Source organism: Manis javanica, chromosome 14, assembly GCF_040802235.1.
Source record: "Manis javanica isolate MJ-LG chromosome 14, MJ_LKY, whole genome shotgun sequence".
NCBI lineage: Eukaryota > Metazoa > Chordata > Mammalia > Pholidota > Manidae > Manis > Manis javanica.
This window is the reverse complement of record NC_133169.1, coordinates 152,818-165,534: the sequence shown is the minus strand read 5'-3', so window position 1 is coordinate 165,534 and position 12,717 is coordinate 152,818. Positions and strand designations below refer to the sequence as shown.

General features: G+C 44.4%; 1 protein-coding gene across 14 annotated transcripts in view; it reads left to right on the top strand.

Annotated features, from left to right (window-relative positions):
* The window catches only part of PRRC2C (proline rich coiled-coil 2C), an 87,312-nt gene that overhangs the window by 58,146 nt on the left and 16,449 nt on the right, over positions 1-12,717 (top strand). For 12 of the 14 annotated variants that reach the window (XR_001853631.3, XM_017664135.3, XM_017664133.3 and 9 more), the window contains exons 18-23: positions 2,225-2,379; positions 3,364-4,003; positions 4,403-4,485; positions 8,220-8,408; positions 8,542-8,790; positions 9,915-10,007. Coding sequence is in view for 13 of the 14 variants with exons in the window: in XM_017664135.3 (XP_017519624.2) it covers positions 2,225-2,379; positions 3,364-4,003; positions 4,403-4,485; positions 8,220-8,408; positions 8,542-8,790; positions 9,915-10,007 (1,409 nt within the window). In the remaining variant the exon portion in view is untranslated. The remainder of the gene's footprint in view (positions 1-2,224; positions 2,380-3,363; positions 4,004-4,402; positions 4,486-8,219; positions 8,409-8,541; positions 8,791-9,914; positions 10,008-12,717) is intronic. The other 2 variants (XM_017664127.3, XM_017664129.3) reach the window with 2 other exon arrangements.

The window sequence follows — 12,717 nt, the reverse complement described above, 5'->3', positions numbered from 1 at the left end:
AGCACTTGGCAAATCACTGGACGCATTCTGGTTGTCACAACTGGGGCTGGACATTGTTGACATCTTAGTGGGTATAGACCAGGGATACTGCTAAATCAGTCACCCCGTAGTTCTCAGGGGTGTTGGCACTGTGGAAGTTGGAGAGCCTTGGTTTACAGAAAACAGGTGGAGCGAGCCCAGGAAGCTCAGATGCTGACCTTGTGGTCCACGAGAGAGGAGATGAGCACCATCTAAATGCACACCTGGGAAATGTGAGGATTACAAAAAGCCCACAAAAATAGCAGATTTGTCTTCCCAATTATTTCTTTACCAGTTTTCCTCTTTCCAAAGAACTTTTGGGGTAGAAATTTCCCAAAGTAATAGTTGATTTCAATAGACATGAATATAACACAGTAAGAACTCTATTATATTTCTGAGTTTATAGAAATTGAGCTATTCGTTTTAACTCATGAAAGTTAAGAGTTTGTCATCTCTAGGTTGTTTTCCTAATAACATTTGTTAAGTAATGTCTCCTAAGACAGACCAAAATGTCACAAGGCGCACCAGGCAAGAACAGGGTGTTGGAAACAAAGGATCGTGCTGTTTCCAGTGCTGCTTCCAGTGCTGCCTGTAGCTGGGCCAGCGAACTCTTCAAAGGGGTCTAAAGGCTCCATTTGCAAAATTAAATAACAAATGATGGCATGGCTGTGACGATAAGCTTTACACACACACTTTTTAGTCTAAGTGAAAACCTGAGATGAACTTAGAATGATGGAGAGTTCTCATCATCAGTCCGAAGTGCTGGGGCACACGGCCATCTTTGAAATGTCTGACTGAGACTTTGTGTTGAAAGGAGCCTGTGTTCTACATTAGGGTCAGTTTCCTAAAGGATTCAGCATATGTAGAGGTGTCACAGATGATTGCGTTTCAGTCAGGTTTTTAGTAGAAAAGCAGTAACAATATAACATGTTTTTGAAGAGTGAAAGCCAGTCAGTATTTATTTTTTGCTTCTCTGACAGTACTTACATAAATGGAAATTTTTAACTATTTTAAAAGAATAGTTTACAAGTAGATTACCTATGCATCATTCCCTGATCGTATCCCCTTGTCATCCTCACAAGTTAGCACCATCCTGAACTGTACATACCGTTCCCAAGCAACTATCTATTTTTATTTTGTGTGTTCCCCAATTAAAACATACATTGTTTCCAAAATTAAAATAATTTACTTGGATTGTCTCACCCTTTTCTTATATTTTTTGGGCAAACATACCTGCAACCCCAAATCACGTTACCTGAACTATTTTAATTTTTCTTTTAATATTGTTCAATGGATCTCACTTTCTTAAACTCACTGTGGGTGTATAATTTTAATGTTATAAATGTTAGTTGGACGAGTTGGAAATAGCTCCCGAGTCACTCATCTGCTGGGGTGTCATGGGGTGTGTGTATCTGCATCGCTTTGTTCGCTTGGGACTTCTGCATGTTTCATTTGTTTTTAACAGCTGTATGTGTGGACAGTGATCTTCATGACATAGAGGCATGAAGAGCCCTGTGACCAGCTTGTCTAGGCACCACCTCACTTCATCAAAGAGACTCTCAGAGCTCATCTGATCCTTTAAAGAAGGGAAACAATACTAATAATTTGAGGATGCTTAGGTGCAAATAAAGTGAATTCCTGTGTAGGTCTTTGCAGCATAATACAGACCTGGGTGTGGGAGAGGTAGAGATGGAGTGATTGATGAAGATAATAGGATAATTTTGAAGTTTGGTTTTTGTTTCAAAACACAGTGGTCCTCCCTACATCCATGGTTACCTGAGGTCCAGATGGTCCAGAACAGGTGCTCATTCTTGTGACGTACGTCACTCTGCCTGTGTGCGTCACGTCACTGCATCTCATCACATAGGCATTTTATTACCTCACATCATCCCAAGGAGAGAGATGAGACACCTCCTGAGGGTCTTGGAACGTATCTCCTGAGGATACGGGGAAGCACTGTATTGATAAAGAACTATAACATTCAAGGCAGACAGTTTTAGGACTTGTATTTTTTACCTGGTTTATGAAATCTTTTCCAGTGTTACTAATAAATTGCATCCTGGGTGGGACATTCGTCATACTGTGAGCTGTACAAACTAGGTCTTTGCCTTGTCTTTCTTTTTAAAAATCACTACTGGCCTGAACATTTCTATTTGTTCAGTTGAAAAACAGAAAAAAAATACCTCACTCTCCTCCCGTGCCCCAGGTGTTGTCATAATTGATGACCACCCTGAAGTGACGGTTGTTGAAGACCCGCAGTCGAGTCTGCATGATGACGGCTTTACCGAGGTCGTGTCCCGGAAGCAGCAGAAGCGCCTGCAGGATGAGGAGCGCCGGAAGAAGGAGGAGCAGAGCGCCCAGGTCAGCGCCCGATGGCCAGGCCTCTGTCTGTGAAGTTAAGGCGTTGACAGTGACTTCAGTTTCGTGATTTTAAACTATTTTACCCAGTTGAGGCATATTTTAAGTGGAATATAATCCCTGTAGCTCATGTTTGCCTGGGAGTGGCCCATCGTCACTTTACTTCAAGAGCATGTTTCGTGCTTTGTTACTGGTCACCTTACTTGCCATCTTCGTGGCAGAGTTAGAGTCACTTTTAAATTATCTTAGAAATCTAATGACACAACTGCCATGATCTAATAAGTTGCAGTTTGTTAACCTATAAAAGTTGCTATTCTAATCTAAATCAGTTCACTTAAATATGCAGTGTGAATCAAGCTACATTATTCCATTTAAGTCAACCCAAACACCCTTTTTGCTAAATGCTGACAAGGGATAAGAGTGAGTAGAAACATGGGTCACAGTAATGAAGAGCTCTAGGTGAGAGGGCTCAGGGTCAGAGAGCTGTAAGCAGCCTGTGTGACTTCACTTGGGTGTGACCCTTGGGGACTGGGTGTCTTAAGCCACTGATGCATTTATTTTTTGGGAGGGTGAAAGTAGTCTGTGTGTCCTATAGAGCACGACATGCCACCAGCATGCCAGAATCAGTGTTCCTGTGGCAAACATGACTTAAGGCGTGAGTAGCTTTTTGTCCAGTCAGGTCAGATTTTGCTGCCAAGTGAACTTACTACAAAATTCCTTGATGTTCCGAGTTTCAGAATTGTGGGAAGCAGATTGGGACCTTGTATATCAAGAATGCATATATAATGCGTATTTGTCTTTTTTCCATATGGCGTCTTAGCGTCACGTAATTTAAAATCTCATTAGCAGCCTTGACATTTTTGCTTCCTCAGGTACTGATTTTGAAAAGGAGCTAAATCAGCAATAGATATCTGTTAGAAATTATATTCATCAACTGTTGCTTTCAGCTGTTTTATTAACAGAAATGGTTCTTACCAATTTTTTAAGGTCTGGAACAAAAAGAATGCAAATGAAAAGGGAAGAAGTCAGACTTCTAAGCTTCCTCCAAGATTTGCTAAAAAACAGGCAACAGGGACCCAGCAAACACAGCCTGCAGCTCCAGTCCCTGCCTCCACCCCCGTGCCGGCATCTGCCCCAGCCTCCACCCCAGCCCCAGCTGCAGCCTCCGCCCCAGCCCAGGCTGCGGCCTCTTCTCCAGCCCCTGCCCCCGTCCCCGGCCTTCCCTCCGCTTCAGCCCCAGCCGCCATCCTTGCCTCCACCTCAGTTCCCGTCCTTGCTTCCGCCCTCGCACCAGCTTCTGCTCCAACTCCAGCTGCTGCCGTCTCAGCTGCCCCTGCCCCAGTCCTTGCCCCTACCCCTGCCTCGGGTGCCCCAAACCCCACTGCCCCAGTGCAGGCTCAGGGACAGACTCTCAAGCCAGTCCAGAGTCCACTCCAGACGACCACGCAGTCTTCAAAACAGCCACCACCTTCCGTAAGAGCAGCTTCAGCACAGACACTTCATGGTGCAGATTATGTAGCCACAGGGAAACCTGTCCCAGCCGCACAGCCACATGGCACTCTTACAGCTGAACTGTGGGACAATAAGGGAGCCCCAGCCTCTGTGCTGAATGACATCTCTAAGAAACGTAAGTGTGCAAGAGAGACGAGGGGCGGGGAATGGCGCGGGAATGTGGGAGTTTGTTTTCAGTCTCATTTATACACTATGTGTGTTTTTCTAACCTCCTTTTTCTTAAGAAGTAGTAATAGTAATTTTTCTGATCTTCCTTTTTTAAAACCTTTATTTCTAAAACAAGTGTATTATACTTTTAACAGCCACATTTTATGGACACAGTTTTATTGATTAAAAAAGATTATACCATGTTTGGGGGGACTTAAATCTATTTTAATATGCGAGAATCTCTCTAAGCCTGATGTGAAAAGTCATTGTTTTATTGCCTAGCTACCATTAAAAGAAAGGGTTAAATAGATTGGGGATCATTACCTCTAGATGTTAATGGTCACACTTCCCTGTGGCTGCTTCCCAGTAGGTCCCATCAGCCCACCACAACCACCTTCAGTCAGTGCATGGAATAAGCCCCTGACGTCGTTTGGATCAGCTTCAACAGAGGTAGGAATGGGCTTAATAATGGCCTCAGTGGGTTAGTGTGGCAGTTTCCTTCCAACAGTCTCTCAGCGTTAGTGTGCATCAGTCACCTGGAGAAGGGACTGAGCCAGATGCCGGGACCCAGGCCCAGAGGTCCTGGTTCCCGGGGCTCTGAGTCAGCAAGCTCCCGTGTGCTGATGCTGCTGGGTCTCTGTGCATAAGCTGTCTCTCACCTTCAGACATACTAAGATTAACATCTTTTTAGCTCTAGTCTCAGGAAAACTCCTTGTGATAGAATATAAGCAGAGTTACTATTTTCTGGATTTTACTACTATAAAGTTAGGCAGTACAACTAAGAGTTTACAGGAGGTTCTTAAAATTCCTGAAGTGCACATGATTAGTAAGTGATTAGGTCAGTAATTCTCCATTTATTCATTGAACAGACTTTTACTGAACCTTTTCAGTATAGCAGGTACTGTTCTGACCTGTAGGTTTACAAAACAGGTGAGAAAGAATGATGGGCCCTGCACTTCAGGGGCTCTTGCTGTGTCGGGCAGAGGCCACCAGCAGTGACACGTGGCCTGAGCTGGGGGGGCACAGCCCAAGCCGGGAAAGTGCAGGAGGACACGATCTACCTCAGGGTGGCCGGGAAGGGCCGCCCAGCTGACATTTAAATTAGAGATTTGGAGGAAGTAAGAGAGCCTGCTGTTCAAGTGTCCGTGGACAGTAGACTCCTGGTTCACAGAGCAGAGCATCATAAGAGCCTTGGGAGTGGAGTGTGCCTGGTGTGTCTGAGGAAGAATGAGGGGGTTGGTGTGACCAGAGTGAAGTAAGGGACCGACAGCACAGATGGAGTTGGGAGGAGAACAGGGGGCAGATCCTACAGGGCCTTTTGAAGAGGTGAGAAGACAGTAGTTGGAGCAGAAAAAAAAAAATGACAGACTCTGCCTTTAAAAAGATTATTATTATAGGTAGTCTGTTTAGAATAACCTGGGGGGGGCCAGAGAGCAGAAGTCAGGTTGCTAATGCAACAGCAATGACAGTGGAAACCAGGGACGTGTGTTAAGGGTGACAAGAAATGGCTGGTTTCTGGGTATTTGTAGATAGAGCTGTAGGTCTGCTGATGGGCTTGATGCGGCCTGTGAGAGCTGGGAGTCAAGAGTCACCGCCAAGTCTTTGGCCTGAGTGGCAAGAGGGATCTCACGCCCATTGGGGTTCAGACTGGGAAGCTATGAGACGGATCCGCCCTGGGGGAGAGGATGGGAGGTTCCACTTAGGGCATATCAAGGTTTAGATGTTTACTACACATGCAAGTGGAAATTGATGATTGGATGTGAGTGAGGGTTTGTAGTTCAGAGAAGATAATCTAGTTTAGAGACGTGAATGTGGAAGTAATTCAGTGGTGCTTTATGTGATGTTGGGTGAGATTCAGGGAGAATGAGTTAGGAGAGTAGGTTAAAAAAAGGAGAATCAAACACTAAGTTCTGAGGCTTTCCAGCTCCAGGGGATGTGGGAGGTAGGGAACCTGAGTGACTGGAAACATGCCCCGGAGTCCGGGTGAGGTGGGTGTAAAGAGTTCTGCATCCGGTGTGCCTGCTGCCTGTAGGCCAAGCGCCCATGGCGGCAGGCTTTATCGGAGTCGGTGGGGGGGGGTCCTGTTGGCTTTGACACTCAGTGTGGATGGTTAGAGTGAGTTCAGGGGAAACTGGGGCAAAAGGTGAGAGCAAGGCTCCGAGGAGCTTTGCTGGGGGTGCTTACAGGATGAGAGGCCCTTGGTCATTTGAAAGTGTCTTCCTGCTATCCCTACCCTAATTCCACTGTCTGACTGGGGTCTGGGGCAGACCTCATCATCTGCATTAAAGGTCTATAGAGAACTCTTTGTATAAGTAAAATTAAAAGTCTGGAGTCAGTGTTTAAGATCCTCAGTTTAATCATTTTTCTTCTGTTGGTATTGGCGTTGTGACTAGCGTTGTGACTAGCTGAGTGTTCATGGCGTGAAGGACCGAGTTGGGAGCTTGTCGCTCTTCGTGGCTCTTGTTTGGGGCGCTGGGTTCAGTGATGTTATTAAAATGCTTGGTCCGGGTTTTGAACTGACACCATAGTTTCTCAGCTCTCTTGGCTGCAGGATTTTTCTTCTAGACGTTTTATTACAAGTTTGTAGTGCTGACAGGATGCTTACGTTGCCCCCCAAGCCAGTTGCAGGAGCGACGTATTTTGAAGGTGTTTCGTTGTCTGCACACGCATTTTTCTTCATCCTCTATGTTCTTTATGTTTTTGGATAGATTGTGGGTATGCAAGGATATTCATTTTATGTAACTTGGGAGAATATCCACTTGGCAAACTTTTAAATGAGCAAAGCTGACGTTTTACTTTTGATCTGTTTCGCGGAACAGAAACATTGAATTGCTCTAGTGAAATAGAGCTCTTAATGGTTATGTTTCATATTAAAAATACTGGCTATACTCAGTAGACTGACAGAGATTGATGTTAAGTGAGTTAAGCTTTATCACCCTTGTATTATGCATGTTGTATGAATATTTTTTGTCTCTGTATAATACTCTCCCTAAGGCTGTCTAACATTCTCTGATAGTCTTGTTAACCATCAGTGTCTTTCCCAATTCACTGAACTGTGAGTTCTTAATTGTGTTTGTACATAGATCAGTGGTTTTCAGTCATTAATTATTACACCATTTAGTTCTTCTAGTACAAACTGTACATTTGTACTGAATGACTGTAGAATATCATTGACTAAAGCAGATTTTTAAGTTACGTTGATGTTTTCTTGTATTTGAAAATGAATACTTAGGTATTAAAAGTAAATCTGAGTGATTTGCCCATTTATACTGATAAATACAGCAATGACCTTACACATAATTTATTGACACATTGAGTCCAGGGATGCCAAAAACAGGGGTAGTAGTCATTGAATTGCAGACCAGGGCCTGAAGTTGAACTTCATCTCCAGCTTTTGTTTGTTCTTCTGTGAGCTCAGTAAGTAGTCGCTGTAAACATCTCATCTAGCTTACAAAGCCCCATGCCACGGAGCACCCCGCTACTCACATGCTCTAGTGCCTGCTGTGTCACAGCCTCTAGTCTGCATTAGCCTTGACCTTTGCCAGGTGTTTGCTCTGCCACTGATTATCTTTTTAATTCCGTTTCAGTGTGACTTGTTTGGGCCTTTCCCTGCCAATCTGTTTTGATTTTGCCAATCTGTTTTACTTGACTTTTTAGTTTGCTTTCTCCATCCACTGTTTTGCAAGTTATGCCCATGAGATTGCTAGTCGTTTGTATCAGGGCCCAGCACAAGGCAGGTGCTGGGTAAGTTAGCTGTTTAACTGATGAGAGGATTCCTAAGGTGTGTGCATTCCATTCCCCACCCCAGGTACTGAAATGGATATTGTCATTTTTAAAACAGATTTCTGAGAAGTAGGTGATGTGGGTATTGCTCTTCCCCCCACTCCCTCATTTATGGTGCTGTGTGTGGTTATTGCTTTCATACTTGTTTTAAGTGAGAAATAACTAGAGGCTGTGATCACACTCATGAGGTGGAAATTAAGTCTTGTGCCAGTTTTCCTTTCATCATTTGTTCTTTAGACCAATATGGTTAAGGGAAAGTTCTCTTAGAACATAATCAGTGTCAGTTGATGTGTAGATTGCTCCACACCTCCTCCTGTTGTCCCCTTAAAATGTGTGCTACTGGGTGAGTCATTCAGATTTGAACTCTGCTTTGATAGGAAGTTTTCAAATTATTTTACTAGGGAACAAAGAATGGCACAGAAAGTGGAGTTGAAATGGGAATTGACACAATTCAGTTTGGTGCTCCAGCTTCAAACGGGAACGAAAACGAAATTGTTCCTGTGCTTTTGGAGAAAACTGCCGACAAGATCCCTGAACCGAAGGAACAGCGGCAGAAGCAGCCGCGGGCAGGCCCTATCAAGGCCCAGAAGGTAATGCGATTTATATCCTAGGTAGGATTTTTGAGAATTGCTAATATTTAGGGAGAACAAATGACAACTTCAAAATTGAATTTAGTTTTCGGTGAACGTCTTGATGGCTTTTTGTCATGAGCATTGAATTTAGCTTCCAGATTTGAGTCCAGTAGAAAACAAAGAACATAAACCTGGTCCTATTGGAAAGGAACGTTCGTTAAAAAACAGAAAAGCAAGAGACGCCCAGCAGGTGGAGCCGGGACAAGAGAAGCCCAGCCCTGGGACCAGCAGAGGTACAGATGCTGTGGCCACAAAGGACACCGAAGTGGCATCGGAAATGCCCACAGACCTTGGGACCATGATCTCGGGGCCGCCGGCGGAGTACGGTGCCGACGTGAAGGTGAGCCGCACATACGGGGGCCGCCCCTGCAGGTGTCACCAGCCGTGTTCCTGGGATGCTTTTGCGGCAGACACAGCAAGGCCAGCGTCTCTTTGCTTGGGTCATAGAATTCCGTGGATGGCCTATCTATGGGTTATTGTTTCACCAGAGAAGATTTTATTTCCTGGTGTGCATATGTGATCTAAAGAAATCCCTTAATTATCTCATTCTGCAAAAATTAATTCTTAAATATTAAAGGTAAAATTGTTTGCATGAGCTTAGAAGGCTTTCCATTGGGCTTGCAGGCTTTGAAAGAATTGTGATGTATTACTTTGTTTTCTGTTAACTGAGTTGTAGGGGAGCCTTACCTTGCCCAACTAGTGAGATATGAAGCCAGGACATGGATGTTTGGTCACTGCAGTGTAGCCAGTCCCTGGGTTGGCACAGACCACTGATCTGTTGGTCAGGCATCTGAGGAGGTAGTTGACTTGCATGTGGGGACACTGAGTGGAAGGTGTCATCTTTAGAAATCCTCTAAGGTAGGGTGCGCTGGGTGACCATGGGCTCTGAAACTGGGAGTGGCAAATTCATATCTGCTGTTGCATTTCAGTCTGGGACGCATGTCCATTGAGGAAAAAGATGGGTGGATTTTGGGTACTATTTGAGTACTGTTCTCTTTAATCGCCATACAAATCGGTGCATGTCAGTGACAAGCTTGTAGGATCTGGCTCTATGTAAAGAGAGATCTATGATAGTAAACAAGGAGTTTATCCTGAGACCTAATTAATGTGACAGCTAAGGTCTTGGCATTACCTGTGCTCTTACTTTGAAGAGAATAAAAAATCAGTAGTTGAAAATAAGCTATAGATTATGAGAACCACACAAAAGTTCTTTTAATCACAAAAAAAAGTATTTGGTACTGTTGACGACCTCCTAGTACTGTGTGCAGGACCCCAGCAGTAGTAGAAATGCTGTCATCTTGGTGGTCTCTGTGTTTTATCCCACTGGTGGCTTTTTGGATTTGAATGAGTTCAGTCTAAGGTCTGTTTTCTCCTGCTTTTTTCCATAAAACGGCATTACAGCTGTTAGGCTGTGACATATTGATTCAGTTTGAAATGTATTTTTTTCTTATTGCTACTCCACAGGAGTCTGTAACAGACTACACCACACCTTCTTCTTCTCTGCCTAACACTGTGGCTACTAATAGTGCAAAGATGGATGGTGCTTTGGTTAATAATGTAAGTAATCAACCTCAGATGTGACAAGGTGGATAGGAACCTGGCCACTGTTGTCCAGTACACACTGTAGGACCAGTGTTGAACACTTCCCAGGGAAGGGTTGATAGTAAATATGGATTTAGGGGCACTGTAATATAATCACAGTTAGCAAGAGTAGTCGAGGCTGAGTTTCTGTTTCCCCCTGAAAGTCATCAGTTTTCCGTTCAGGCCTGGACTTGTGCTCAGGGTTGGTTTCATAAGTACTGATCATATCAGCCTGGTCTGGGTGAGAAGTGTTCTTCACTTCCACATCCACAGATGGACCCTTTTACCGGTTGGTGATTTTATTCTTTAGTGAGACCTTTTTATAATGCAGTGAAAGCTCACTCAGTTAAAACAAAAAGACAACTGAAGATCTAGATAGATGTTTCTTAATTTTAAAAGGGGGGGATTACACTGAACTTGAACAACGACACCCCTGTTGTGAAGACTGAGCTATAATGTGTTCCTAGGAGACGCCTGAATGCTGTGTGAAAAGGTGGTAAGTCATGTAAACTTGGCTGTAGTTTGCCAGAGGAACCTTGTCATGATTCAAGATTGCCTTAAAAGTCAGCACACCGCATCGTTTTGCCCATTCACCGAATGTCAGGCAGAGCACAGCTGGCCCAGAGGGGACGGTGACCTGCTGAGGCAGGAGAGCGCTTAGACGTCACATGTGGGACCTTGTTTGGAAGGCAGGTGGGGTGGCAGTCAGCTGCTTTGCTTTTTAATTAGACCCTCTCCAGTAAGCAAAGGCCTGCTCTTGCCAGCAGTATCCTTCGTGGGTGCATTTAAAGGCTCTCGCAAAGGGCCTTGACTGTGTCATTTTGAGGAGAAATACCGAGTCTTGCAGGGTTCCCATGTGCAGTTCTTCTGTTCTTCCCTCTAGTGTTGGGCATGTAGCACTTCAGAGAGGCGAGATGCATCACTTAATCCAGCTTTTGTTGGTAGGACTCAGCATGTAGCTGAGGAAAGGAGTGGGCCCCGTGCTTTCTCTGTGCTGGGGGTTTAGGAGCGGAGCGGTGTCCTGCATCCGGCTTTCAGGCGTTACAGAACTGCTTCGTGTGCCTGCTCCTTTCCCCTGGCTTTCGAGAATGGCTGAGGCGCATTTGGCTTCCTGTAGGGGGTGGTGGGAAACGTGGGAAGGACAGAATCACTGTGGGCACCCAGCACCGAAGCACTGACGTCTCAGGTACCTGAGCTGTGATGCTCTCTGCCAAACCGCCCTCAAAAAATATGATTGATGAAATATGAATAAGGAAAAAAAGATCATTATTCTCAGAACTCATTACTGAAATGTCCATGTGAGCATTTTACTGCTCTGTGTGCTCTTCTAGACAGTCACTGTTGTGACTTGTTCATGAGGAGCAGACCCCGCGTGTAGAGTCAGCCTACATTTGATTTTAGCAGCGTGTCCAGAATACATTGGGAAGCGAGAATATGGGTGTGTGTCTGGAAGCGTCAGAGTGTCCTCCGTGCAGCTCTGCTAAGAGTGGCGGTGACCGGAGCCTGATGCGGTGACGAAAACAGGTGTCCTCTATGGAAAAGTTCTAGGGCCTTTTGAAGTGTTCCTTTTTCACTCAATCTGTTTGAATGTTCCATTTTATGCATAAGACATGTTTTTTTTTATTAAGGTGTCATTGCTATACAGTCTTACAAAGGTTTCATATGAGCAACATTGTAGTTACTGCATTCACCCATGTTGTCAAGTCGTTGCCCCCCACACCCCTTGCAGTCACTGTCCATCAGAATAGTAGGATGCCACAGAGTCACTACTTGTCTTCTCTGTGCCATGCTGTGACCCCCCTACATTATGTGTGCTGATTATAATGCCCCTTAATCCCCTTCTCCCTCCCTCCCCACTCCCTTCCCTTAGGTAACTGCTAGCCCCTTCTTGGAGTCTGTGAGTCTGCTGCTGTTTTGTCCTTCAGTTTTACTTTGTTGTTACACACCACAAATGAGGGAAATCATTTGGTACTTGTCTTTCTCTGCCTGGCTTATTTCACTGAGCATAATACCCTCTAGCCCCATCCCTGTTGTTGCAAATGGTAGGATTTGTTTTCTTCTTCTGACTGAATATACTCCATTGTGTGTATGTACCACCTCTTCTTTATCCATTCATCTACTGATGGACACTTAGGTTGCTTCCATATTTTGGCTATTGTAAATAGTGCTGCAATAAACATAGGGATGCATATCTCTTTTTGAATCTGGGATCTTGTTTTCTTTCGGTAAATTCCTCGGAGTGGAATTCCCGGGCCGAATGGTATTTCTACTTTTAGTTTTTTGTGGAACCTCCATATTGCTTTCCACAATGGTTGAACTAGCTTACCTTCCCACCAGCAGTGTAGGAGGTTTCCCTTTTCTCCGCACCTTCGCCAGCATTTGTTGTTCCTTGTCTTTTGGATAGGACATTTGTCTTTTAAAAAAATTACACTTAATAAAGGCTTATTCCCCTTATTGAGGCCTGATACACTTTTTCGGGATCTTTGTTGGTAATTATTGGTTAGTGTTAACCTAGTATTAGTTGTATCCTGAATGTTTTGAAGATTTAAATTGAGGTGGTGTTTTTGATTATTATATTATAAACTAATGTCTGTCAAGAGTCCAAGCTATTATACGTCTCCCTTACATAGTCCATAGGATTGCCAAGTGAGATCTTAGCACCCAAGCACCCGGACAGTCACCAGAA